The 24,141-nt window shown below is 44.3% G+C and overlaps 2 protein-coding genes across 11 annotated transcripts in view; one reads left to right on the forward strand and one right to left on the reverse strand.

Annotated features, from left to right (window-relative positions):
• The first annotated feature begins 1,782 nt into the window (after window positions 1-1,782).
• On the forward strand, window positions 1,783-14,051 carry LOC140718710 (ubiquitin carboxyl-terminal hydrolase 50-like). 3 transcript variants are annotated; one of them, XM_073032789.1, is made up of 7 exons: window positions 1,783-1,888; window positions 6,774-6,986; window positions 7,353-7,548; window positions 7,999-8,163; window positions 9,412-9,554; window positions 9,913-10,045; window positions 13,789-14,051. In XM_073032789.1, the coding sequence occupies exons 1-7, from the start codon at window positions 1,869-1,871 to the stop codon at window positions 13,963-13,965; spliced, it is 1,047 nt and encodes a 348-aa protein (XP_072888890.1). In that variant the 5' UTR covers window positions 1,783-1,868; the 3' UTR covers window positions 13,966-14,051. The 3 variants fall into 3 exon arrangements, with proteins under 3 accessions (XP_072888890.1, XP_072888888.1, XP_072888889.1); XM_073032787.1 differs by lacking the exon at window positions 1,783-1,888 and having other exon boundaries at window positions 5,817-6,986; XM_073032788.1 differs by lacking the exons at window positions 1,783-1,888; window positions 9,913-10,045 and having other exon boundaries at window positions 5,817-6,986; window positions 13,789-13,995.
• An 807-nt stretch (window positions 14,052-14,858) lies between these two features.
• The window catches only part of usp8 (ubiquitin specific peptidase 8), a 54,125-nt gene continuing 44,842 nt past the window's right edge, over window positions 14,859-24,141 (reverse strand). For 7 of the 8 annotated variants that reach the window (XM_073032780.1, XM_073032782.1, XM_073032779.1 and 4 more), the window contains 4 exons: window positions 22,967-23,200; window positions 21,758-21,900; window positions 20,550-20,682; window positions 14,859-17,475 (listed from right to left, as the gene is read on the reverse strand). In XM_073032780.1, the coding sequence (XP_072888881.1) occupies window positions 17,290-17,475; window positions 20,550-20,682; window positions 21,758-21,900; window positions 22,967-23,200 (696 nt within the window). In that variant the 3' untranslated portion in view covers window positions 14,859-17,289. The remainder of the gene's footprint in view (window positions 17,476-20,549; window positions 20,683-21,757; window positions 21,901-22,966; window positions 23,201-24,141) is intronic. The other variant, XM_073032785.1, reaches the window with a different exon arrangement.

Raw genomic sequence — 24,141 nt, forward strand, 5'->3', positions numbered from 1 at the left:
GGGGAACTGGACATCAAAATGGTGTCCGTAACGTGATAACAGTGCAGGGAGCTGTGGACAGAGGCTGCATCTCTTTACAGAAGAGAGTGTGATCATGAGATATAGGAATGGAATGAGGCCATTTGGCCCATCAAGTCTACTCTACCATTCCAGTATATCTGATTTACTATCCCTTTCGACCCCATTCTCCTACCTTCTCCCTATGACCTTTGACCCCTGACTCATCTGCTCATAACCTTTGAATGCAAATGGATTCTCGACTTCCTCATCGGAAGATACCAGTATGTATGGATCAGAAATAACATCTTAATCAATACTGGTGCACCTCAGGGGTGTGTGCTTAGCCCACTGCTCTGCTCTCTCTACACCCATGACTGTGTTGCTAGGCATAGCTTAATAGCATCTATAAATTTGCTGACAATACTATTGGCAGAATTTCAGATGGTGACAAGGGTGCATACAGGAGCGAGATATATCAGCTAGTGGAGTGGTGTTTCAGCAACAACCTTGCACTTAAGAGCAAAGAATTGATTGTGGACATCAGAAAGGGTAAGACAAGGAAACACACACCAGTCATAGAGGGATCAGAAGAGGGGCAAATGAGCAATTTCAAGTTCTTGCATGTCAATATTTCTGAGTATCCATTCTGAACCCAACATATCGATGCGGCGAAAAGGAAGGCATGATAGTGGCTATATGTCATTAGGAGTTTGAGGAGAATTGGTATGTCACCAAAGACACTTGCAAATTTCTACAGATGTAACTATATAACAATTACAGCATGGAAACAGGCCATCTCAGCCCTTCTAGTCCGTGTTGACGCTTACTCTCACCTAGTCCCACTGACCCGCACTCAGCCCATAACCCTCCATTCCTTTCCTATCCATACACCTATCCAATTTTACTTTAAATGACAATACCGAACCTACCTCTACCACTTCTGCTGGAAGCTCATTCCACACAGCTGCCACTCTCATGGAGATGTACTATGGAGAGCATTCTAACTGGCTACATCACCATCTGGTATGGTGGGGAGCGGTGTAACTGCACAGGACGTAAGTAAACTGCAGAGAGTTGTAATCTCAGTCAGCTCCATCATGGGTACTACCCTCTGCAGTATCCAGGACATCTTCAAAGGGCGATGCCTCAAAAAGGCGGCATCCATCATTAAGGACCCCCATCACCCAGAGCATGCCCGCTTCTCACTGTTACCATCAGGAGGGAGGTACGGGTGCCTGAAGGCACACACTCAGTGATCCAATTTCTGTGCTGTCACTGCAAAAAAAAAAACACATTTCATGATATATGCTGGTGATATTGAACCTGATTCTGATCAAGAACTTATCAGCCTCTGCTTTAAATATACCCAATGACAGCTGCCTGTGGCAATGAATTCCACAGATTCACCACACTCTGTCTAAAGAAATTCCTCTTCATTTCTGTGAGAGGATCAGGACAACTGACTGAGCAAAAAAAGCTTCAGTTCCAGAGGCTGTGGGGAACTTGATTGTCCAGGCCAAGGCATTGCTGGTAAACACCAGCCTTAAGGAAATTGCAAGTCATTGCAGAATATTCTAGACGGCAGTAGTTTGAATTGAAGTGACTTCACCCATTATCTCTGATTGGCTAGTTATTGCTTGTATTATGACCTCTGGCTACTTGTCACTCACTGGGAACTGGCGAGTTCTATCCCTCGCCCTGCTGCTTGTGGCCATTTGGCACTTGGACAGAGTTTTGGTCACTGAGCCTGTCCACAATGCCTGGGTGCTGGGTGCTCAGGGTCACTTTGTGATGTCACTTCCTGCAGTGAGATGCTGGCAGCTGTGCTTCCTGGGAGTTCTGTAGCTTGGTAATGATGCCCCGTATTCATGGAGGATAACAACAGCAGGTAAGCTGCTCAAACAGAAACAGGCACGCTAGCGTATCTTGACTGTACTGACTGACATACCCGGCCTACACTCATCTGTCTCTACCACCTCTACCATAACCACCATCCTCTGTGTGGAAAACTCACCCCATAATGTCCTCTCTCACCTTCAACCTGTCCCCAGGACTCCCCTGATCAGGGGATAAGATTTGGACTACCTAAACTATCAATGCCCCTCTTAATTTTATAGGAGGCCTTCCCTCTGCCTCCCACATTCCAGTAAGAATTAATGCACCCTCTCTAATCCTACCTTCCATTCAAGTTTATTTCATTTAACCATTCAGATCTAAACAAAACATTGTTCCTCTGGGGCCAGGTTGCAAGAATAGAGTATCAGTATTAACACTGATACTGACAGATAATGAAACATTGTACAGCTTGACAAAGTGCACATGACACACAGTTAAATATACAATACTATTCTGGTAGTGACGCTGCGATAGATAACGTGTACTGGGTGGGAAGCTGTTACCCAGCTGAATAACCCTTGTTCTTGCACTGCTGTTCTTTCTACCTGACGGTAGGATGTCAGAGAGATTATGGTAGAATGTCAGAGAGATTATGCGATGGATGGGAGGGGAACATCACGATGAACTCCTCCACTCTCTCTATCGCATCCTACCCGTAGTGGAATCACCAGACCTGTTCATAACACTCCAAGTGTAGCCTGACCAACATTTTATACAAACCTCACTTTATGTCTAGTGCCATTTATCATCATAATATTTCAGAAAATCTATTGGTTGGCAGTGGGCAAAGAATTTTAATCATGTGTTTAATCACATGCATGATAAATTTAATATAATTATTATGTTGATTGGACAATATACCTTTTTAAAAGGTGTTTTTGTATCTTTCAACAACCTTTTCTGATGTCCACAATTCCACAAATGTTTATATTATCTATGATCTTACTAATCAGATCACTGATTTAAGGTTAGGTTGAATGTTTCCAATCCATATTGAGGTGTAACTGAACACAGACCCCCTTCTCACCTCAGGTATCCAGTCACAAATGTGACCGATCACTGTCTATTGGGACCAGGCCAAACTGTCTTGGATTATTTGGATTTCACCCTTTTGGCCCAGCTTCCCATCTGAAGTCCACTTCAACTACTCTGCCCTCATCAATATAGCTTGTTACCTCCTCAAAAGATTCAGATTAGTCAGGCAGGAGCTGGAATTCCCACCAGCAATGTTGTGTTGACCATCCCTGCCTTTCTGTGTAGGTTCATCCTGGGCTAGACTAACTGGCTTCTAATACCAGACTCATCCCTTGAATGAAGGTACCATAATTTGCTGTTACCCAATCACTTGACATCTCATCTCTGGCCAGAGGTTGAAACATCTCTTTCAGAAGCCCATAATCCCATAGCAACCTGGGATATATCTCATCAGGCCTGGGGATTTATCCATCTTTATGCCTGCCATGGCATCTCATACTTCTTTCTTTTCAATTGTAACATGTTCTACAAGTTCTCTGCCCAGCTGAATGTCCTGGTCCATTGCAAGTACAGTATTTGTTTAGGACCTGGCACAGGCACAGATTCTTCCTCTGGTCACTTGTTCCCTGGTATCCTTTTGCTTTCAATGCACTTGTAAAACACTATGGGATTTCCTTAACTTATCTGCTAGTGATATTTTACGACCCCTCTTTGGCCTCTCTCCTGCTTTCATTTTTAAGCAGCCCCCTCGCCCAGTTCCTGAAAATCTGCATCAGATTCGGTTTCCTATACCCACTAGATGCTTCTTGCTTCCTTTCTCAGCCTGCAGTGTCCCTTCCCTTCCCCTGACTACTTTTGTTTGGTGATATTCCTGCTTTCCAGTCTATGCCAGGTCCTGTCTATTGACATAGAAACCAGCCTTCCTTCAACCCAAGTGCTCCACTCCCACATTTGCCTGCAACAGCTTGTTTTGTGTGAGAAAAATGTTATTACTAATCTCTACCCACATGACACCACTTGAAGAACCTTCTAGAACATTTTCTAGACAATAGGTGCAGGAGTAGGCCATTCGGCCCTTCTAGCCAGCACCGCCATTCACTGTGATCATGGCTGATCATCCACAATCAGTACCCCGTTCCTGCCCTCTCCCCATATCCCTTGACCCCGCTATCTATAAGAGCTCTATCTAACTCTCTCTTGAATGCATCCAGAGACTTGGCCTCCACTGCCTTCTGGAGCAGAGCATTCCACATATCCACCACTCTCTGGGTGCAAAAGTGTTTCTGCATCTCTGTTCTAAATGGCCTACCCCTTATTCTTAAACTGTGGCCTCTAGTTCTGGACTCACCCATCAGCGGGAACATGCTTCCTGCCTCCAGCGTGTCCAATCCCTTTTCCTTCATTACTGCAGTGACTTTCTTCTTAATCATTGTTACCAGCCCCTAACAGACTGAAACCTCTGTCTCTTGGGACGGTGAGTTACAGCTCCTGCCGTCATGTGTCAGAGATCATATTTCTGCTTGGCTTTCTCGGATTCCTTACACCAAAATGGATGCAGTTCAGCATTCAACCCTCCTAAATCACCCCTCTGCAACACAGACAAAACCTTCCAACAGGCAATCCTCCAAATCACTTGTCTGCAACACAGACAATCCTCCAAATCACTCGTCTGCAACACAGACAATCCTCCAAATCACTCGCCTGCAACACAGACAATCCTCCAAATCACTCGTCTGCAACACAGACAATCCTCCAAATCACTCGTCTGCAACACAGACAATCCTCCAAATCACTCGCCTGCAACACAGACAAAACCTTCCAACACAGACAATCCTCCAAATCACTCGTCTGCAACACAGACAATCCTCCAAATCACTCGTCTGCAACACAGACAATCCTCCAAATCACTCGTCTGCAACACAGACAAAACCTTCCAACACAATCCTCCAAATCACTTGTCTGCAACACAGACAATCCTCCAAATCACTCATCTGCAACACAGACAATCCTCCAAATCACTTGTCTGCAACACAGACAAAACCTTCCAACACAGACAATCCTCCAAATCACTCGTCTGCAACACAGACAATCCTCCAAATCACTCGTCTGCAACACAGACAAAACCTTCCAACACAGACAATCCTCCAAATCACTCGTCTGCAACACAGACAATCCTCCAAATCACTCGTCTGCAACACAGACAAAACCTTCCAACACAATCCTCCAAATCACTTGTCTGCAACACAGACAATCCTCCAAATCACTCATCTGCAACACAGACAATCCTCCAAATCACTTGTCTGCAACACAGACAAAACCTTCCAACACAGACAATCCTACAAATCACTCGTCTGCAACACAGACAATCCTCCAAATCACTTGTCTGCAACACAGACAATCCTCCAAATCACTCGTCTGCAACACAGACAAAACCTTCCAACACAGACAATCCTCCAAATCACTTGTCTGCAACACAGACAATCCTCCAAATCACTCGTCTGCAACACAGACAATCCTCCAAATCACTTGTCTGCAACACAGACAATCCTCCAAATCACTCGTCTGCAACACAGACAATCCTCCAAATCACTTGTCTGCAACACAGACAATCCTCCAAATCACTCGTCTGCAACACAGACAATCCTCCAAATCACTCGCCTGCAACACAGACAAAACCTTCCAACACAGACAATCCTCCAAATCACTCGTCTGCAACACAGACAATCCTCCAAATCACTTGTCTGCAACACAGACAATCCTCCAAATCACTCGTCTGCAACACAGACAAAACCTTCCAATACAGACAGTCCTCCAAATCACTAGTCTGCAACACAGACAATCCTCCCAAATCACTTGTCTGCAACACAGACAATCCTCCAAATCACTCGTCTGCAACACAGACAATCCTCCAAATCACTCGTCTGCAACACAGACAAAAGGCTGCAGGTACTCAGCAAGAACTGATGAGGCCTGAAATGTCAACAGTTTGCTCTTTTCCACAGATACCGCCTGAGCTGCCTTCCCAGCATTTTGTGGGATTTCTAGCAACTGCAGATTATCTCTTGTTTCTTACTGTTTCTCCATTGACGTCTATATCTGAGTGAACGTGTCCCCTCATATTCAAGTACTCTGTACACTTTTTACTCTATGATTTTCTCATGTTTGTACAAGTACTCCTTTCATTTATTTACTTAGAGAATCAGGGCAGATTCTCTCAGTAACTTTAACCCCAACCCTAACCCTTTGCCTCACAGCACCCACCGATTTAACCCTAGTCTAATCACAAGACAATTTACAATGACCAATTAACCACTAACCGGTACGTTTTTGGAATGTGGGAGGAAACTGGAGCACCCTGAGGAAACCCAAATGATGATGGATGGATGCACAAATTCCTCACAGACAGCGTTGAAATTGAACACTGAACTCTGATAAGCTACAACAACATCGTGCTAACCACTACACGACTGTGGCACCTGTTCCTGCCAAATTAGTTCCAAATTACCTCAGGTAAAGCAGCTGATTCAAGTCAGAAATTCACAGAATGTTTCTGCAGCCTCCCAGTTAAATTTCATCAGTGATCATGTACAGAGGTAGCAGGGCAGGATGGACCAAAGGGCCGGTTTTTGTTTTTCAGCTGCCTGGAGCCAAACAGGTGGGAGTTGGAGGTTCTGTGGTTTGGCTGAGGGTAACGGGAGGAGACGGGGTGAATTTCAGCAAGTTCCAGACCCTGACCCTGACTCAGAGCCCACACTCGGTTGGCAGTCCAGGGTCTCTAGGCAATACAGTTATGATTGTTTCTATTCCGTCAACACCTCCCTCTCTCTCTCTCCCTCTCCCCTTATTCCATCATCCTCCCTCTCTCTCTCCATCCCTACCCTTCCCCTTCTCCCTCTCCCCAGGACTCGCTACTACCATCTGGTGCCTCACTTGGCTGGCGTCCCGGTGCCAGAGTCGGGCAGCGTCAGTGGGCGGCAGCCCAGGGCCGCAGGTCAGACAGGCCTCGGGAACTCGGGCAACAGTTGCTATCTCAACTGCGTGCTGCAGTGCCTGAAGCACAGTGGGCCACTGGCTGAGCACTTCCTCAGTGGGGCCTATAGCCACCATATCAACCGGTGCGAGAGGAGGGGGGAGAGGGGGAGGTGGGGAGGGGAGAATGGGGTAAGGGGAGGCAGGGTGAGGGATTGCGATGAGGTGAGGGGGTGCAGTGGGGCCTACAGTGCAACCAGAGAGTGAGGAGGGGAGGATGAGGTTGTGGATTGCATGGTAGAGTTTGTAGAGGGGTTGGTGAAAGGAGATGGGGAGGGAGAGGTGAGATAAGTGGTGGGAAGGGAACAGGTGAGGGGAGAGGGGTGGGTGGGGTTAATGAGAGCGGGATGGGTGGGCGTGATGGGAGAAGCTGGGCTGTGAATGAAGGGTGAACCAGCCCTGGGTCATCAGCTTTGGGTTGGACTCAGCTCTGACGGATGTTCCCTGTGCAGAGGCCGAGGGGAGCTCTCCAATGCCTTCTCGGCTTTATTGATGGACATGTGGCTGGGTGACTACATGTATGTCTTCCCGGATGAGGTGAAGAGAGTTCTTGGGAAGGTGCACCCGCCATTCTCTGATGGGAGCCAGCAGGATGCACAGGAACTTCTGCTGTTTTTCCTCAATGTTCTCCATGCTGATCTGAAGAAGGTGAGTGACTGGGGGATGTGCCAGACTCTTTTCCTGCAGGGAGCAGCATTTTACTGTGAAGAGCTGTCAGTGATGTACTTCCCTGTCAACCAGACTCTGAAACTAATGCCAACCCTGCCCCTTCCTCAGGAAATGTAGTTAATTCGTAACATTTACAACTAAGCAACTCACATTATTCATTGTACCAGGCCACCACTCTATTTGCTTACAATGTTCACTGTTGTGATCGTTTTTCCACATAGGAATGGGGTTTACACCTGGGCTGCATGAGGAGAATGTGTGAACTCCACATGGACAGCACCTGTGGTTGATATCAAACCCACGTTGCTGGCATCATGAGGCAGTGGCCCTGCCTCACCATTGGGCTCTGACCAAATGCTGTGAGGGTCTGCAGCTTGTACACCTGTTCTTTAGAGAATGACGGTGAAATGAAAGATGTGCTGTGCTTAGTCCACAGGCGTGAGAAATGTGGAAACATCAATTGTTACGAGGCTTTTCCAGGGGCAACTGAGCTACGTAAAGCTCTGTCTGAATTGTTACCACAACTCCAATCAAACAGAGAGCTTCCTGAGCCTCTCTCTGCCAATGCCACCAGACAGAATATGTTCCATTCAGGTAATCACTCGCCATTACATAATGCATGTTCAATGAACTAACACCAAATCAGATCTCTTCAGGACAGTGAACAGGAAATTGCTAGACTGGGACTTACTGTTTTCAAGAGGTTGCAGGGAAGAGGGAGAAAATTCTGAAGTTGCTGCAAGAGGCATGGAAATTCCATTAAATGGTAGGAAAGAGACTGGGAGTTGGGTGGTTCTCCGAGGGAAAGCATTGGAAATGAGGGAATCTGAACCTAACTTGCACCAGGTTGGTTAGAAACACGAGCTCTGCTCCATCCATATCTGTCGAAGCTATCAGTGACAATGTTGTGAAATGGTATCTGCCTGCTGGTATTCATTGTGGGTTTCACCAGGAGCACTCCTGCACGTGGCTCCAACATAAACTGAAGAACAGAATGATTACTGGGATAGTAGGCAATCAGGCCATTACTGCACAGAACACAATGGTGGAGGCATTAGGGTTAGTTAGAGAACAGCAGCATGGATCAGTTAAAGAAAACTTGAATTAATTAACTGCATAGAGTTTCTGATGAAGCAAGTAGGAAAAAGTGGCTGGTGAGCTAGATATGGACTTACAAATGATACGGTCAGAACATTGTGATGAAGCTACTTGGTCAGTTCCTGACTGATAGAACACTAGGAGCTAGCTGGAAGCAGGAACTGGGTTGTGTTTCAGACTACATGAGATTGCAGAAATCTGGATTTGCTGGAAATACATGGAAATGGCCAAAAGGGAGCTGGGTGGTTTAATCACAAGTGAGTCCACAGATGCTGGAAATCCAGAGCAACACTGGAGGAACTCTGCAGGTCTGGCAGCATCCATGGAAATGAATAAACAGTCCAGTGGATGGTTTGATAATGTGAAGCATTATGTATGAGGAATGGCAAAAGGCAATGTAAACCAGAGATGAGAACAGAGAGCTGTAGGACTGCATGTTGGTTGAAGGTAGCAGCCCAGGATGTTGGTCTAACCTGGTTGTAATACAGCCTCCACGATACAGTAAGGACTCATTAGAACCGTCCATGTGGGCTCTGCCTCTGGGAAGTCATGTGTTTTCAAATCTGATTCTTTAGAAAAGGTGATAACAATAGGAAGTTGGCAATCACAGAGGTCAGTGGAGAGTGTGCAGTCAGATTGATTAAGCCCATCTCTGAACGCAATGACCAAAAGAGAGGCAGGTTTGTGCGTGTGTGTTTCTGACAGACTGATTAGGGCCCTGCTAACAACAGCTGTTAATTCCAGGATTGCTTCAGGCTGTTTTTTAAAGAAGAGGTCCTGAGCTCGAGAGACCGGCCTTACTGCTCCTTCTGCAGCCAGAAGCAGGACCAGTTGGAGTGTATCCAGCTGCTGAAAGCTCCAGACATCATCATCATTCACTTGAAGCGGTGAGTTCTCCCTCTCACCCCCCGGATGGGTGGGTGGAGGGAATGCAGGCCCGGGTGGTGGGAGGCAGCCACGGTCACAGCAGTGTCTCTGACCCCTGAAGGGGGCAGCTGGAGCTTTCCTTGACACAGCTGACTTGTAGCTCACAGCACTGAGTCGATGTTGCCGCAGTTTGATAGCTCTCTGGCTGATGATCCAGCCTAGGGCATGCTGAGCTCCTGTGTGCAGAAGTCACCATCAGCAGAGGGAACTTTCTGCCCTTCTGTCCACACTACTGTTTGTCAAGCTATCACCCCACACTTGTTCACTGGCTCTACAATTTAACCAATTTACATAATAAATCCCATTCCTCATCACCAGCTTTGAATCAGGTGACCATGGAAACAGGAAACTGACCAGCATGGTGACCTTTCCACTGGAAGACCTCGATCTGACCCAGTACACAACCACTCCAGCAACTCAACACCCAAAGTACCAGCTGTATGCCGTGGTGGTGAGTCTGATCCCTTGCCAAGGGGGCTATTCGAGGGGTGAGGCAGTGAGGGCTGGCCCTGTGTGTGGAGATGGGCAGTACTAATCCCCTCTCTCTCCAGGGTGTGTGTGGAACCCACAATACAGATGGAAATGAAGGATCAGACAGGTGAACCTTAAAAAAAGTCATACTGGAACAACAGGCCAATCGGCCCATTCATATGATGGCTGATTATTGACCTTAAAAGTAGATTTCCCTGGTCTCTACATACCCCTTGATACCTACCCTGCACACTAGAAATTATTTATTCTCCACAAATATCTACAGTCCCTGAATTTCTACATACCAATGTCACAGCCACTTTCAATATCTTGTGTGTGAAGAAATTTCTCTTCTCTTCATACAAGAAATTGGTCAGGCTTCACTTGGAGTACTGTGCACAGTTCTGGTCATCACACTGCAGAGACAATGTGGTAGTGATGGAGAATGTGGAAGAGATGCACCAGGATATTACCTGGAAAGGACAATTGTAGGTTTGGACAGGGTGGGGTTATTCTCCCGGAGGTGAAGGAGGTTATGGGGTGATCTCACAAAGATTTATAACATCCTGAGGGGGAGTAAAGAGGATAGATAGTTGGAAACTTTTTCGGTAGAGAAGGAATGTCTTGAACTAGAAGGCACAGATTTAAGGAGAGGTTGCAAAAAGGACGGGTTGCCCTTTAATCCCAGGAGGACCAATATCCTGGTGGGGAAGCTTGCAAAGGCTGCTAGGGAGAGTTTAAACAAGAATTGTTGGGGGTGAGAACCGAACTGGAGAGACGGAGGAAGAGGCGGTTGGCTCACAAATAGAGAATGTTTGGAGACCGTGCAAGAGGGAGGATAGGTAGGTGATAGAGGAGGGACACGCTGAGATGTGTCTATTTTAATACAAGAGTATTATAAACAAAGCAGATCAGTACTTGGAGCTATGATGTGGTGGCCATTACAGAGACTGGGATGGCTCAGGGGTAGGGAGTGCTGGGCTTTAGATGTTTCAGAAAGGACAGGGAGGGAGGCAAAAGAGGTGGGGGCGTGGCACTGTTGATCAGAGATAGTTTCACGGCTGCAGAAAAGGTGGACTTCATGGAGGGATTGTCTATGGAGTCTCTGTGGGTGGAAGTTAGAAACAGTAAGGGGTCAATAACTCTACTGGGTTTTTTTTTTATAGACCACCCAATAGTTACAGGGACATCGAGGAGCAGATAGGGAGACAGATTCTGGAAAGATGTAATAATAACAGGGTTGTTGTGGTGGGAGATTTTAATTTCCCAAATATCGATTGGCATTTCCCTAAAGTGAGAGGTTTAGATGGGGTGGAGTTTGTTAGGTGTGTTCAGGAAGGTTTCTTGACACAATATGTAGATAAGCCTACAAGAGGAGAGGCTGTACTTGATCTGGTATTGGGAAATGAACCTGGTCAGGTGTCAGATCTCTCAGTGGGAGAGCATTCTGGAGAAAGTGATCACAATTCTATCCTGGAGAGGGATAGGAACGGACAAGTTAGAAAAGTGTTTAATTGGAGTAAGGGAAATTATGAGGCTATCAGGCAGGAAATTGGAAGCTTAAATTGGAAACAGGTGTTTTCAGGGAAACGTACAGAAGAAATGTGGCAAATGTTCAGGGGATATTTGTGTGGAGTTCTGCATAGGTACGTTCCAATGAGACAGGGCAAGGATGGTAGGGGACAGGAACCATGGTGTACAAAAGCTGTTGTAAATCTAGTCAAGAAGAAAAGAAGAGTTTACGAAAGGTTCAAAAAAACTAGGTAATGATAGAGATCTATAAGATTATAAGGCTAGCAGGAAGGAGTTTCAGAATGAAATTAGGAGAGCCAGAAGGGGCCATGAGAAGGGCTTGGTGGACAGGATTAAGGAAAACCCCCAAGGCATTCTACAAATATGTGAAGAGCAAGAGGATAAGACGTGAGAGAATAGGACCAATCAAGTGTGACAGTGAAAAAGTGTGTATGGAACCAGAGGAGATAGCAGAGGTACTCAATGAATACTTAACTTCAGTATTCACTATGGAAAAGGATCTTGGCGATTGTAGGGATGACTTACAGCAGACTGAAAGCTTGAGCATTAAGAAAGAGGATGTGCCAGGGCTTTGGAAAGCATCAAGTTGGATAAGTCACCAGGACTGAACAAGATGTATCCCAGGCTACTGTGGAAGGTGAGGGAGGAGATTGCTGAGCCTCTGGTGATGATCTTTGCATCATCAGTGGAGACGGGAAGGGTTCCGGAGGATTGGAGGGTTGCAGATGTTGTTCTCTTATTCAAGAAAGGGAGTAGAGATAATCCAGGAAGTTATAGACCAGTGAGTCTTACTTCAGTGGCTGGTAATTTGATGGAGAAGACCCTGAAAGGCAGGATTTATGAACATTTGGAGAGGCATAATATGATTGGGAATAGTCAGCATGGCTTTGTCATAGGTAGGTCATGGCAAGGATGGTAGGGGACAGGAACCATGGTGTACAAAAGCTGTTGTAAATCTAGTCAAGAAGAAGAGCTTACGAAAGGTTCAAAAAAACTAGGTAATGATAGAGATCTAGAAGATTATAAGGCTAGCAGGAAGCAGTTTAAGAATGAAATTAGGAGAGCCAGAAGGGGAGCAGTGTGTTCAGTGGGGCCATGAGAAGTGCTTGGTGGATGGGATTAAGGAAAACCCCCAAGGCATTCTACAAATGTGTGAAGAGGCATGAGAGGCATTGATCATGTGGATAGTCAGAGGCTTTTTCCCAGGGCTGAAATGGCTAGTATGAAAGGGCAGGGTTTTAAGGTGCTTGGAAGTAGGTACAGAGGAAGTGTCAGGAGTAAGCTTTTTTTTACGCAGAGAATGGTGAGTGTGTGGAATGAGCTGCTGGTTGGTGGTGGAGGCGGATACGATAGGGTATTTTAAGAGACTCCTGGATAGGTACTTGGAGCTCAGAAAAATAGAGGGCTATGGGTAACCCTAGGTAAGCACATGTTTGGCACAGCTTTGTGGGCTGAAGGGCCTGTATTGTGCTGTAGGTTTTCTATGCTTCTATGTGAGAGGGGTGAGTGTTTCCATATAGATAATGGTGAATATTAAGTACGGACTGAGAGAGGAAATGGTAGGGCAGACACAATGACAGCATTTAAAAGGTGTTTAAATTGGCATTCAGTTAGGAAAAGTGTAGATGGATTTGGTTTTCAGTTGCTCAAATTCTCTCAGCAGAACCTGCTTCTGCATCCTGCCTTTGCTATTGGTACCCAAGTGAGATGCCTCTCACCCTGGTGTTGGGTCAGTAGCATGTACTTTAGCTCAGTCTTTACATTGGTATTTATTAGTTACCTTCATCATAGACCAGAGAAACAAGGAATTTGTGCCAACTCATCTCTCACCACTACAAGTACTTAGTGAGCCATATCACAATGCAATACATACCTCTCGATATACACAGAACCCTCAATAACATGGTGGGAGTCATAGAGCAGCTGTGTGGAGTTTGTATAGTCTCCCCGTGATTCCTCTGGGTCCAAAAATGTACAAATTTGTAATGTTCAATAAGTTGTGGGCCTGGCCTGTTGGTGCTGGAAGCTGATGAGGCTTGTGGGCTACCCCCAGCACATACTCAGACTGTGCTGGTCATCGACACGAACAGTGCATTTCACTGAATGTAACAAATAAAGCTGATTTTCATCTTTACATATGGACATTTTTATTCAGAACTTTAAAAGTTGACATTTGTGTGTTTTCCACAGAACCACACTGGTACCTTGGAGAGTGGTCACTATACTGCCTTCTGCAAAAATCCACTGACACAGAACTGGCATGAATTCAATGATGCAAAAGTGACCAGCATTTCTGAGCAGAAAATCCAGTCACCAGCAGCCTACATACTCTTCTACAATTGTGTGAATTTCCAGTGGTCACAATAAGAGTGTCCCTCGTCACTGTAATAACCATAACTCAGCTTTCATACTGTACTTGCCCTAGAGGGAAGCCATCATGATAAATTATGAAATCTTGGCTAACATCTGTTATTTTGTTGGTTATTGTCTTAAGTTGACAATGTTTCATGAATTAAAAGAAATCCTCTTAACAGCTGGCATTGCAGTATGCAATCACTTTCATGCCTGGCATTAAACAGGCTTCACAACACTCTGGACCCAATCATTCACCTGAATTTTGAAATCCAGTTAAGAACAGGGTTTGCTTGGCACAACCTACTTGCTCGAGAAGGTGCATCAGATGTTTTAGTATGTTTATCCACATGCACAGTGGTGGCTCGGACTGTGGCTGAAGTGGAATGTCACTGAAGCACGTTTTACTAGTGGTGGTGGTGGGTGGGGGGGGCCCTGACAGGAATAAATCAGTCTTCACTTGCACCTCCGTTACACTGCTTTTCTTTTCCTGACACCTCAACCCTATAGAAGATCTGTTCTTGCTTACAGGACAATTACTGTCCTTAAAGGGCAAGTCAGCCGATTTGTTAACCTTAACAAAACTGCAAGTAGCTGAAAGTTTATAAATTTAAGGAAGCTAGTCAGTGGGTTTAGCTAGAAAGCAATATATGCACCATGCCTCCACTACCACCTTTTGCCTTCTACCATCGAGCCAATTTTGCATCCAATTTGTTATCTCCTTCTGCAGACTATGCATTGAACTTCCTGGACTTTATCAAAGGCCACATTAGAGACCATGAACACAAAATCCAGCACTGCTGACCTCATCAATCCTTTTGGTCATCCCCTCAAAAACTGATTGTTTGTACCTATGGTGGAATAGCAAGGTGCTTAACAAAAATGACAAATGATAAACAAATCAAAAGTTGAGCAAATGATCTGTTGTATCAGTTTAATATTGAGGAAAAATACAGAAAAGTGCTAACAAAACATAACAGAACTCCTAATGTAAAGTATTAAAATAACACAAATTATATAGGCATGTACTATGAGGTGCTGCAGAAATAAATGCATGCATGGATTGTCTCATAAGCCAACTATAAACACACAAGACCTATTCCTAGCTGTTCCCTCAATGATTCACAGATGTTGCCATCACACTGGAAGACAATCTTTATAATAGTTTAATCATTTCAAATAGAGTTGATATTACCAGATATTTCAGTAATTCAAATGGAATATTTAGTGTTGCTGCACCAGGACACAGATCAAGTAAGGAGAGCAAATTGTAAACCATCACTATAGACAGAAAGCTAATCTCTTCGATGTGATTTAAGACCTTTCATAATTATGTCTTGCCTTGGGCTGAACTCCAGCATCAGATATCACTGTAGAAACAGACAAATAAGCATTCAAATTAAGTTTCTTAAAGTGCTAATGCAAATCTTTGAGAAAAATCAATTTTTAGAACATGTGTTGGTAATTCTAGATAGTTATGCATCACCTTGTCATTAATTGGTGCATGCGTATTGGGATTAAATGCTTTGGAGTGCTGCCTGTGCAGCTTGCTGAGTGCGTTGTCATTGGCTAAGTGCCATCTCCTGCCATTGACATACAACATTCACAATGTGCATGCAAGAGTCCACTGAAAACAAAAGCTGGAACAAAAGCAGGTGAAACCAAAGTAACCAGTGCACAACCACTGTGACGTCAGAGATGTAAAGAAAGCCCAGGAAGGGAGAGGTGCTCCATAACAGAAAGTGATTAGACCTCATATCTATTCCTGCAATAAGATCCATGCTCAGTTACTCCATACACGATGGTTAATTGATTTACATTTTCAAATAAAAGCTACTCTTTGAAAAATACTAATTTCCAAGAGTACTGTGAAATTTATACAACCCTGGCAGGATATGGCTTTAACATGACCCACTTTCTTGAGCCTCTCCCATAAGAGGAATTTGGTTTTTTACTTTCTCCCTGATTTTTGGGGCAGATCTGGTATCTCCTGCCAACTCTGTTCAGGTCTACCCTTATAACCTTAAGTAATTGACAAGGAACATTAGAGCTTGGAGAAGGAGTGATTTTCTCTATATCCTTTAACACATTAAACAACTGCTACGTTACTCCTCAACTTTCAAACTTCATGGGAATGCAAGGCTAGATGGTGCAAACTCATTCAGCTTCAGTTTCATGGGGCCCCTCCTATACTGGTGCCTTGAGAAGTGAATCCAGCTCTATTCAATATTTGTTGCATTATCAAATCAATATATACATAGGCAGGTAACATAGTACCCCGTTTGTGCAACAACGACACGACAATGTACACAACATTTGCCGGTGATTCTGATTCTGATTCCTGCTCACTTGTACCATGCATGGGGTATCACATGGATGGAGTCTGAATTATAATATCACTTCCCTCCCTTCTAACCCTAGACCAACATTCTATTACACACTATTTTCCTTAGCCTTCCCCAAGGGAGAAGGCAGGGAATTTCAATGATATCAGCCACCTTGTTAGAAAGTAGATAGCAGTAGAGGTTATGGGGGATTTCACATTTCTCCACTGCAGCTAACTTCAGCTACACTGATACATCAGTTTGCACTAGTATCTCAGCAATCCTATAGGAACAAGTCTGCACTGGTGTGGAAACGGTCTCCTAATAAAGAGAATGATCACTCATTAGCAAGTCAGACTGGTTGTTTGAATTAATAGATTAGTATATTTTATACACACAGCTTTTGCAAAAGTCTGAAAATAATCTGCAATACAACTTTTGGTTAAGTTCAGGTGCAGCACAGTTACATCTTCAATTCAGCACTTGCTCTGGTTTTAGGTAGAAATATAGGCAACATTACTTCAAAGAAAAAGTATTACTTTTTTTAAAAGTATTTATAGCTTATATACACACACAGACATTTTGTGCAGTCTGCAGTTATTATGTACAGATACAGTCCCATCAGTTTATGTTTCTCCCAGTTATTTTTACAGAGTACAGAAAGATTCACTATAACTGATCTAGAAAGGCCGGTACAACAGGAAGTTATTGGAGAGAATCAAACAAGTATTTCTGTCTTATGAAGCAATGAAATTCTGGCTTGTGGAACTATTGCAAAACTACAAACTCCACGGGAACAGGATTTGACATTCTTGTAATCATTCTAATAGAGGTTTTAAATTCTGTTGCATAACTAAAGTTCATCTTTCTGGGATGCAGATACTGTGAGCACAATGGACAGTCACCCAGTTATGCTGTCATTGTGCAAGTGTTTGCTTCTGCGTTGTCTTTCTAAATACATGCCCAACGCAGCCAGGTATAACACTAACAGAGAAGAGTGAAGTGCCGAATGCTGCTATGTGGCTAAGTCAGCTACACAAAGCTCCAACGAGCTGTAGAAGAGGATGTAGGCAGCGGACGACCTCACCGAAGAAGCAGATATCTCTGAGACTTCGTGGTCATCAAATTTGAACCAGCGTTGCTTCACTGCATTCTTGCAGTAGGCTGTGTAGTGCCCTCCATCCAGTCCTCCATAATGGTTCTAATCCAAATTAAAAACATTAAACCACATTAGCAATATCTTCAGACTGTCTAATGATGTCACCGTTATAGAGCAAAAGATTTTCGGAATTTGATGCAGGTATTAATTGTTGACTGCAATGAGGTTTCATGTAACCAGCAGAGGTCATGTGTAAATTACACAGAGCCATCCAGCTGGAAATGCCAGGGGTTTGAATCAGGCTTGAGAGTACTGCCCATTCCTTGTGTCAGAAGGGAGTGGGATGAGGGGGAGACCAACAGAGAAATAGTGTCAGTAGTCAGAAGGGGGGGGGGGGGGGAGGGAGGGGCAAGGGGAGTTGGGAATCTCAATCAAACCTACCAAATATTGAAAGGCCTAGTTAGAGTTTATGTGGAGAGGGTGTTTCATATAATGGGGAGTCTAGGGCCAGAGGGCATAGCCACAGAAAAGAGCGATGTACATTTAGAACAGAAATGAGCAGAAACTTTATTCACCACCCTCTGGCTCTGTGGAATCCATTGTAATGCCTGCACTGTTTTTGTGCACTTTATGCAGTCTGTAGTCTAGTATAGCTTTCTCTGTTTTTTTTAATTACGTAGTTCAATCTAGTTTTTTGTACTGTCATGTAAACCATGGTCCTGAAAAACGTTGTCTCATTTTTACTATGCACTGTACCAGCAGTTATGGTCGAAATGACAATAAATGTTGACTTGCCACGGGCAGCTGTGGAGGCCAAGCCTTTATGTATATTTAAAGAGAAGGTTGATAGGTTCTTGATTAGTCAGATTTCTCCTTGGAAAACTAAATGGACTAAGGCCTATTTTATCATGTGCCCCCCAGTACTCCAAAACCACACCCTTAATAGTAGACCCCAACATCTTCTTATCCACTGGCTAACTGGCCTACAATTTCCTTGTCAATGATTTAGATAACAGAATTGATGGCTTTGTGGCAAAGTTTGCAGATGATACAGAGATAGGCAGAGAGGTAGGTAGTGCTGAGGAAGCAATGCGATTGCAGAAGGACTTAGACAAATTGGAAGAATGGGCAAAAAAGTGGCAGATGGAATAGTGTTGGGAAATGTATGCAATGCATTTTGGTAAAAGGAACAATACTGCAGACCATTATCTATATGGGGAGAAAATTCAAACATCAGAGGTGCAGAGGGACTTAGGCTACATCCACACTAGATCGGATAATTTTGAAAATGTCGGTTTCGCGTAAAAACAATAGGCGTCCACACTAGGCGTTTTTGAAAATATCTCTATCCCCATTGAAACACAGATTTTGGCGAATCTCCTCCTAGTGGGCATGCGCAGGACACATCTACAGAAAACAAGCGACATGTTTGATGTCGAATCGCGCTGCAAAAGTGCGCGATTGTGCAGTTACAGACTAGAAAAACTTAAACGTTGGCTCTCGCACAGGAGAACTTAAAAGTTAAAAAAAAAACAAATACTGGAGCAACTGACAGTGAGTTCACAGACAGATTCACCCAGCTGATGATGAACATTGAAAAACTGACCAACTCTGTTGCATTAATAAGGCACCTTGTTAAACGTGTAAAACACGTCTGCATCAGTGTTATCTTGTATTTCCATACAATGTTACATTAGACTGTTAGACGTCTATTGTCAGAGAAGTACTTGCATAAATAGGTAAACCACCTTCATACGAGCAAGGACAGAAAACAGGGCAAAGTGAGTATACTTATTTATTAAGTTATGGGTCAAAGTATTTGGTGAGTACATTTCTAACCCTTCTGGCTTCAGTCTCGTTGCCGTTTGTTCTGAAAATTGGTAGGTTGCATTCAAGAAAACAATGAAATGGCGCGCTGCCGTCTGACAGCGTTTTCAGATTTCTCCGGTTACCCTGTCCACACTGATCTGCCCGAGCAGCGTTTTCAAAAAATACTCACCCTGGAAAGCATTTCTGAAAAGCTCCGGTTTCGGGGGATGAAAACGCCGTTTTAGTGCGGACGGAAGGTAAAAACGAAGAGAAAAAGCTTTGGTTACGGATTTATCCAGTGTAGTGTGGACGTAGCCTTAGGAGTACTCATGCAAGACTCCCAGAAGGTTAACTTACAGGTTGAGTCTCTGGTAAAGAAGGCAAATGCAATGTTGGCATTTATTTCAAAGGGAAAAAAATATAAAAGCAAGGAGATAATGCTGAGTCATTATAAGACACTAGTAAGGCTGCATTTGGAGTATTATTAACAGTTTTGGGTCCCATATCTCAGAAAGGATGTGTTGTCATTGGAGAGAGGCCAGAGGAGGTTCACAAGGATGATTCTGGGAATGAAGGGGTTAACATATGAGGAATGTTTGGCAGCTTTTGGCCTGTACTTACTGGAATTTAGAAGAACGTGGAGGGATCTGATTGAAACCTACCAAATATTGAAAGGACTAGAACAACTGGACGCGGAGAGGATGTTTCCTATTGTGGGAGTGTCTAGAACTAGAAGGCAGGAGGACATAGCTTCAAAATTGAGGGATGACCTTTTAGAACTGAAGTAGGGAGGAATTTTTTTAAGCCAAAGAGCAGTGGATCTGTGGAATATTCTGCCACAGACTGCGGTGGAGGCCAAGTCTGTGGGTTTATTTAAAGCAGAAGTTGATTGTTTCCTGATTGGTCAGGGCATCAAAGGATCTGGCGGGAAGGCAGGTGTATGGGGTTGAGTGGGATCTGGAATCAGCATGATGGGCTGAGTGGCCTAATTTTGCTCCTACATCTCATAGTCAACGGCACAGAGAAGATTCATGATGATATCGTCTGGACTGGATGGTTTCAGTTTGCTGGCTTGGATATGCTGTTAATGCTGAAGCAAAGAATGCTGAGCAGTAACGTGATAGAGTGATGATACAAAATTACCAGAGGCATTGATAAAGTAGATAGCCAAAACCTGTCTCCCTTGAAAAGATAGCTGAAATGAGTGGAATTGCTTTACAGTCAGGAAGTGATTTAAAAGGAATCTGACAGGTAAATTTTCCATAGAAGGAGCTGCCAGATGAGGTGGTGTGTCTATGCAGCCCTCTTACATCTGCATTCCACTTCAGTAAAATGACAGGTTCAGATATGCAGCAATAACTACCTACCGACACTGCATACAAATTGTATCTTTTCACGTTGTTCTTTGGACCAATCATGTAGTTTGACAACTCCAGATTCTCCAACGGAAAGTCAACGTTGGTCTGCAGCTTCTGTTTCCATCTCCCCTCATAAGAGAATCTGTGATTGAAAGTACAATGAGGTGAGAACCAAGCAGAGTGCCAGCCGACTCGGAGGCAATCTCTCACCCTTCGCTGAGTTTAGGAGAGTACTGGCTGAGGAAAGGAGCCAAACGGAAAGGGAGAGATTCTGCAGAGAACAGGGATTGGTGCAGCATTACAATCCTCCATTCTACAATTCCATCAGCACAGTACAGTCCCATTGGCACAAGCTCCAACACAGTACCGTCCCATCCTGTTGGCACAGTACAGTCCCATCAGCACAAGCTCCAGCACAGTACAGTCCCATTCCATCAGCACTAGCTCCAGCACAGTACAGTCCCATCCCATCAGCACTAGCTCCAGCACAGTACAGTCCCATCCCATCAGCACTAGCTCCAGCACAGTACAGTCCCATCCCATCAGCACTAGCTCCAGCACAGTACAGTCCCATCCCATCAGCACTAGCTCCAGCACAGTACAGTCCCACTGGCACAAACTCCAGCACAGTACAGTCCCATCCCATCAGCACTAGCTCCAGCACAGTACAGTCCCATCCCATCAGCACTAGCTCCAGCACAGTACAGTCCCACTGGCACAAGCTCCAGCACAGTACAGTCCCATCAGCACAAGCTCCAGCACAGTACAGTCCCATCCCGTCAGCACTAGCTCCAGCACAGTACAGTCCCACTGGCACAAACTCCAGCACAGTACAGTCCCACTGGCACAAGCTCCAGCACAGTACAGTCCCATCCCGTCAGCACTAGCTCCAGCACAGTACAGTCCCATCCCGTCAGCACTAGCTCCAGCATAGTACAGTCCCACTGGCACAAACTCCAGCACAGTACAGTCCCATCAGCACAAGTTCCAGCACAGTACAGTCCCATCCCATCGGCACAAACTCCTTCATGATGTCTCTGCCTCTGCACTCACTACCCACAAGTACATTTTTCAAAGTGGAAGGTAATATTGGGCACAGCTTTGACCAATTTATCCACTCAGTATGACGCTGAGATTCACTTTGCTTGTCCAAGGGGAGCTAATACAGAGAAGCTCCTTTCAGGTGAGCACAGCTGGCAACCTATTGCAGAGCTCACCGTTTCAGGTGCACCAGTAGGATAGGGGGCAGCTTCCAGATCTCCAGCTTCTTTGTGGAGTCCCGGTGTGCCTTACAGTTGCTACAATGGAAGCGATTGTTGTCAGTCAGTTTCTCTTCTTTGGAAAATAATTTGAGACAATCCTTTAAAAGAAAATGGTAATTTTAATTAAATGTAAGCAACCAAATCCACAATTAGAAACACATTTTAGAATGTTGAAAATGTCCTCCAATGGTCTGCAAGAATCAATATGGGTGTGACAACTTGAGGGGAGGGAACTGAATGCACACAGTCATCAATATTTATTAATCCTTGCAGTGCTCAGGTAAAGCTCTTTGAGCCAGTATGTCCATTCATTCCAATCTCACTGACCAGCAATGCTTTGGCCATTTAAGTGCTCAAGTTAGTCCTTCATCCATGTTGTGAAAATACTTACCCCCATCATGCACTTGGGCAGTACTCTTCAGAATCCAAAACCTTCTGGGTGAAAAACTTCTTGTCCCATCCTCTCTAAATATCTTTTAATGTAAGTCCATGCCCACCAGCTCCAAACACCTTGCTCATTGGGCACAACTTCCTACTATCTACCCTACCCATGCCACTCATTTTCTAGTCCCTCAGTGAAGATAAGACCAGCCACACTTGGATTTCCTTGGAATTGAAACAGTCCATCCTCAGCAATACCCTGGTGGTTGCCCACTACAGTTTGTTTTTGTTATAGTGAGGTGACTAGAAGAATACACATGCTACAGTCCATCTTCTCACCAAGTGCAGACCTTATCAATTCATTTGAATGAAATGATTGACAAAGCAACAAACACAAAATGCTGGAGGAACTCAGCAGGACAGGCAACGTCTACAGAAAATTGTAACAGTCAACATTTCAGGCCTTTGTCAGGACTCATATGTGTGTGTGCTTTGGATTTCCAGCATTTGCAGATTTCCTTGTGTTTGAAATGGTTGACAAAATGTCTCTCCTCTACCTACATCTAAAGAGTGATGACAGCAGACAATTCACCTCTAATGAGCAATCTATGGCTACTATCTATCAGAGCCCCAGAAAGCAAATCAGGAGCACAATTTCTGACCAATTACAGTTCCTCCCTCCAACCACAGTCTCCAAACAATCACACTGAATAAAGCAAGTTTTGAACAGTTACAAACCATGAAGAAGCATTTTCTATAAAACTCAAGAAAGTCCATGACTACCTGCAGAGTACATTTGCTGGAAGATGGAAGAGGCAGAGATAGGTACATAAACGCCTCAAAAGTCCGGGACCGTTTGTGACAAGTCAAGCATTGAACTGTTGATTTAAACTGCCCCTGGAACAGGGCAACAATGATGGACTTGTTGAGCAGTTTGTGCTTCTTCCAAGCTAAATCAGCTGCTCTTGAATCATCCAAGTTGTCATTATTTTCCTCTTTGTATCTCTTCCGTTCAGCCTGAAGAAAACCAAAGTTAATTGTCAATATAGTGAAAATAACTGGGCTGTCAGTGCAGTGGGATTTCCCTAATTATATAATCATGTAACAATTACAGCACGGAAACAGGCCATCTTGGCCCTTCTAGTCCGTGCCGATCGCTTACTCTCACCTAATCCCACTGACCCGCACTCAGCCCATAACCCTCCATACCTTTCCTGTCCATATACCTATCCAATTTTGCTTTGTGACAATACCGAACCTGCCTCTACCACTTCTACTGGAAGCTCATTCCACACAGCTACCACTCTCTGAGTAAAGAAATTCTCCCTCATGTTACCCTTAAACTTTTGCCCCCTAAGTCTCAGCTCATGTCCTCTTGTTTGAATCTCCGCTACTCTCAATGGAAAAAGCCTATCCACATCAACTCTATCTATTCCCCTCATAATTTTAAATACCTCTGTCAAGTCCCCCCTCAACCTTCTATGCTCAAAAGAATAAAGACCTAACTTGTTCAATCTTTCCCTGTAACTTAGGTGCTGAATCCCAGGTAACATTCTAGTAAATCTTCTCTGTACTCTCTCTATTTTGTTGACATCTTTCTTATAATTTGGTGACCAGAACTGTACACAATACTCCAAATTTGGTCTCACCAATGCCTTGTACAATTTTAACATCACATCCCAACTCCTATACTCAATGCTCTGATTTATAAAGGCCAACATACCAAAAGCTTTCTTCACCACCCTATCCACATGAGATTCCACCTTCAGGGAACTATGCACCATTATTCCTAGATCACTCTGTTCTACTGCATTCTTCAATGTCCTACCATTTACTATGCATGTCCTATTTGGATTATTCCTACCAAAATGTAGCACCTCACACTTATCAGCATTAAACTCCATCTGCCATTGCTCAGCTCACTCTTCAAACTGGCCTAAATCTCTCTGCAAACTTTG

Source organism: Hemitrygon akajei, chromosome 30, assembly GCF_048418815.1.
Source record: "Hemitrygon akajei chromosome 30, sHemAka1.3, whole genome shotgun sequence".
Taxonomy (NCBI): domain Eukaryota; kingdom Metazoa; phylum Chordata; class Chondrichthyes; order Myliobatiformes; family Dasyatidae; genus Hemitrygon; species Hemitrygon akajei.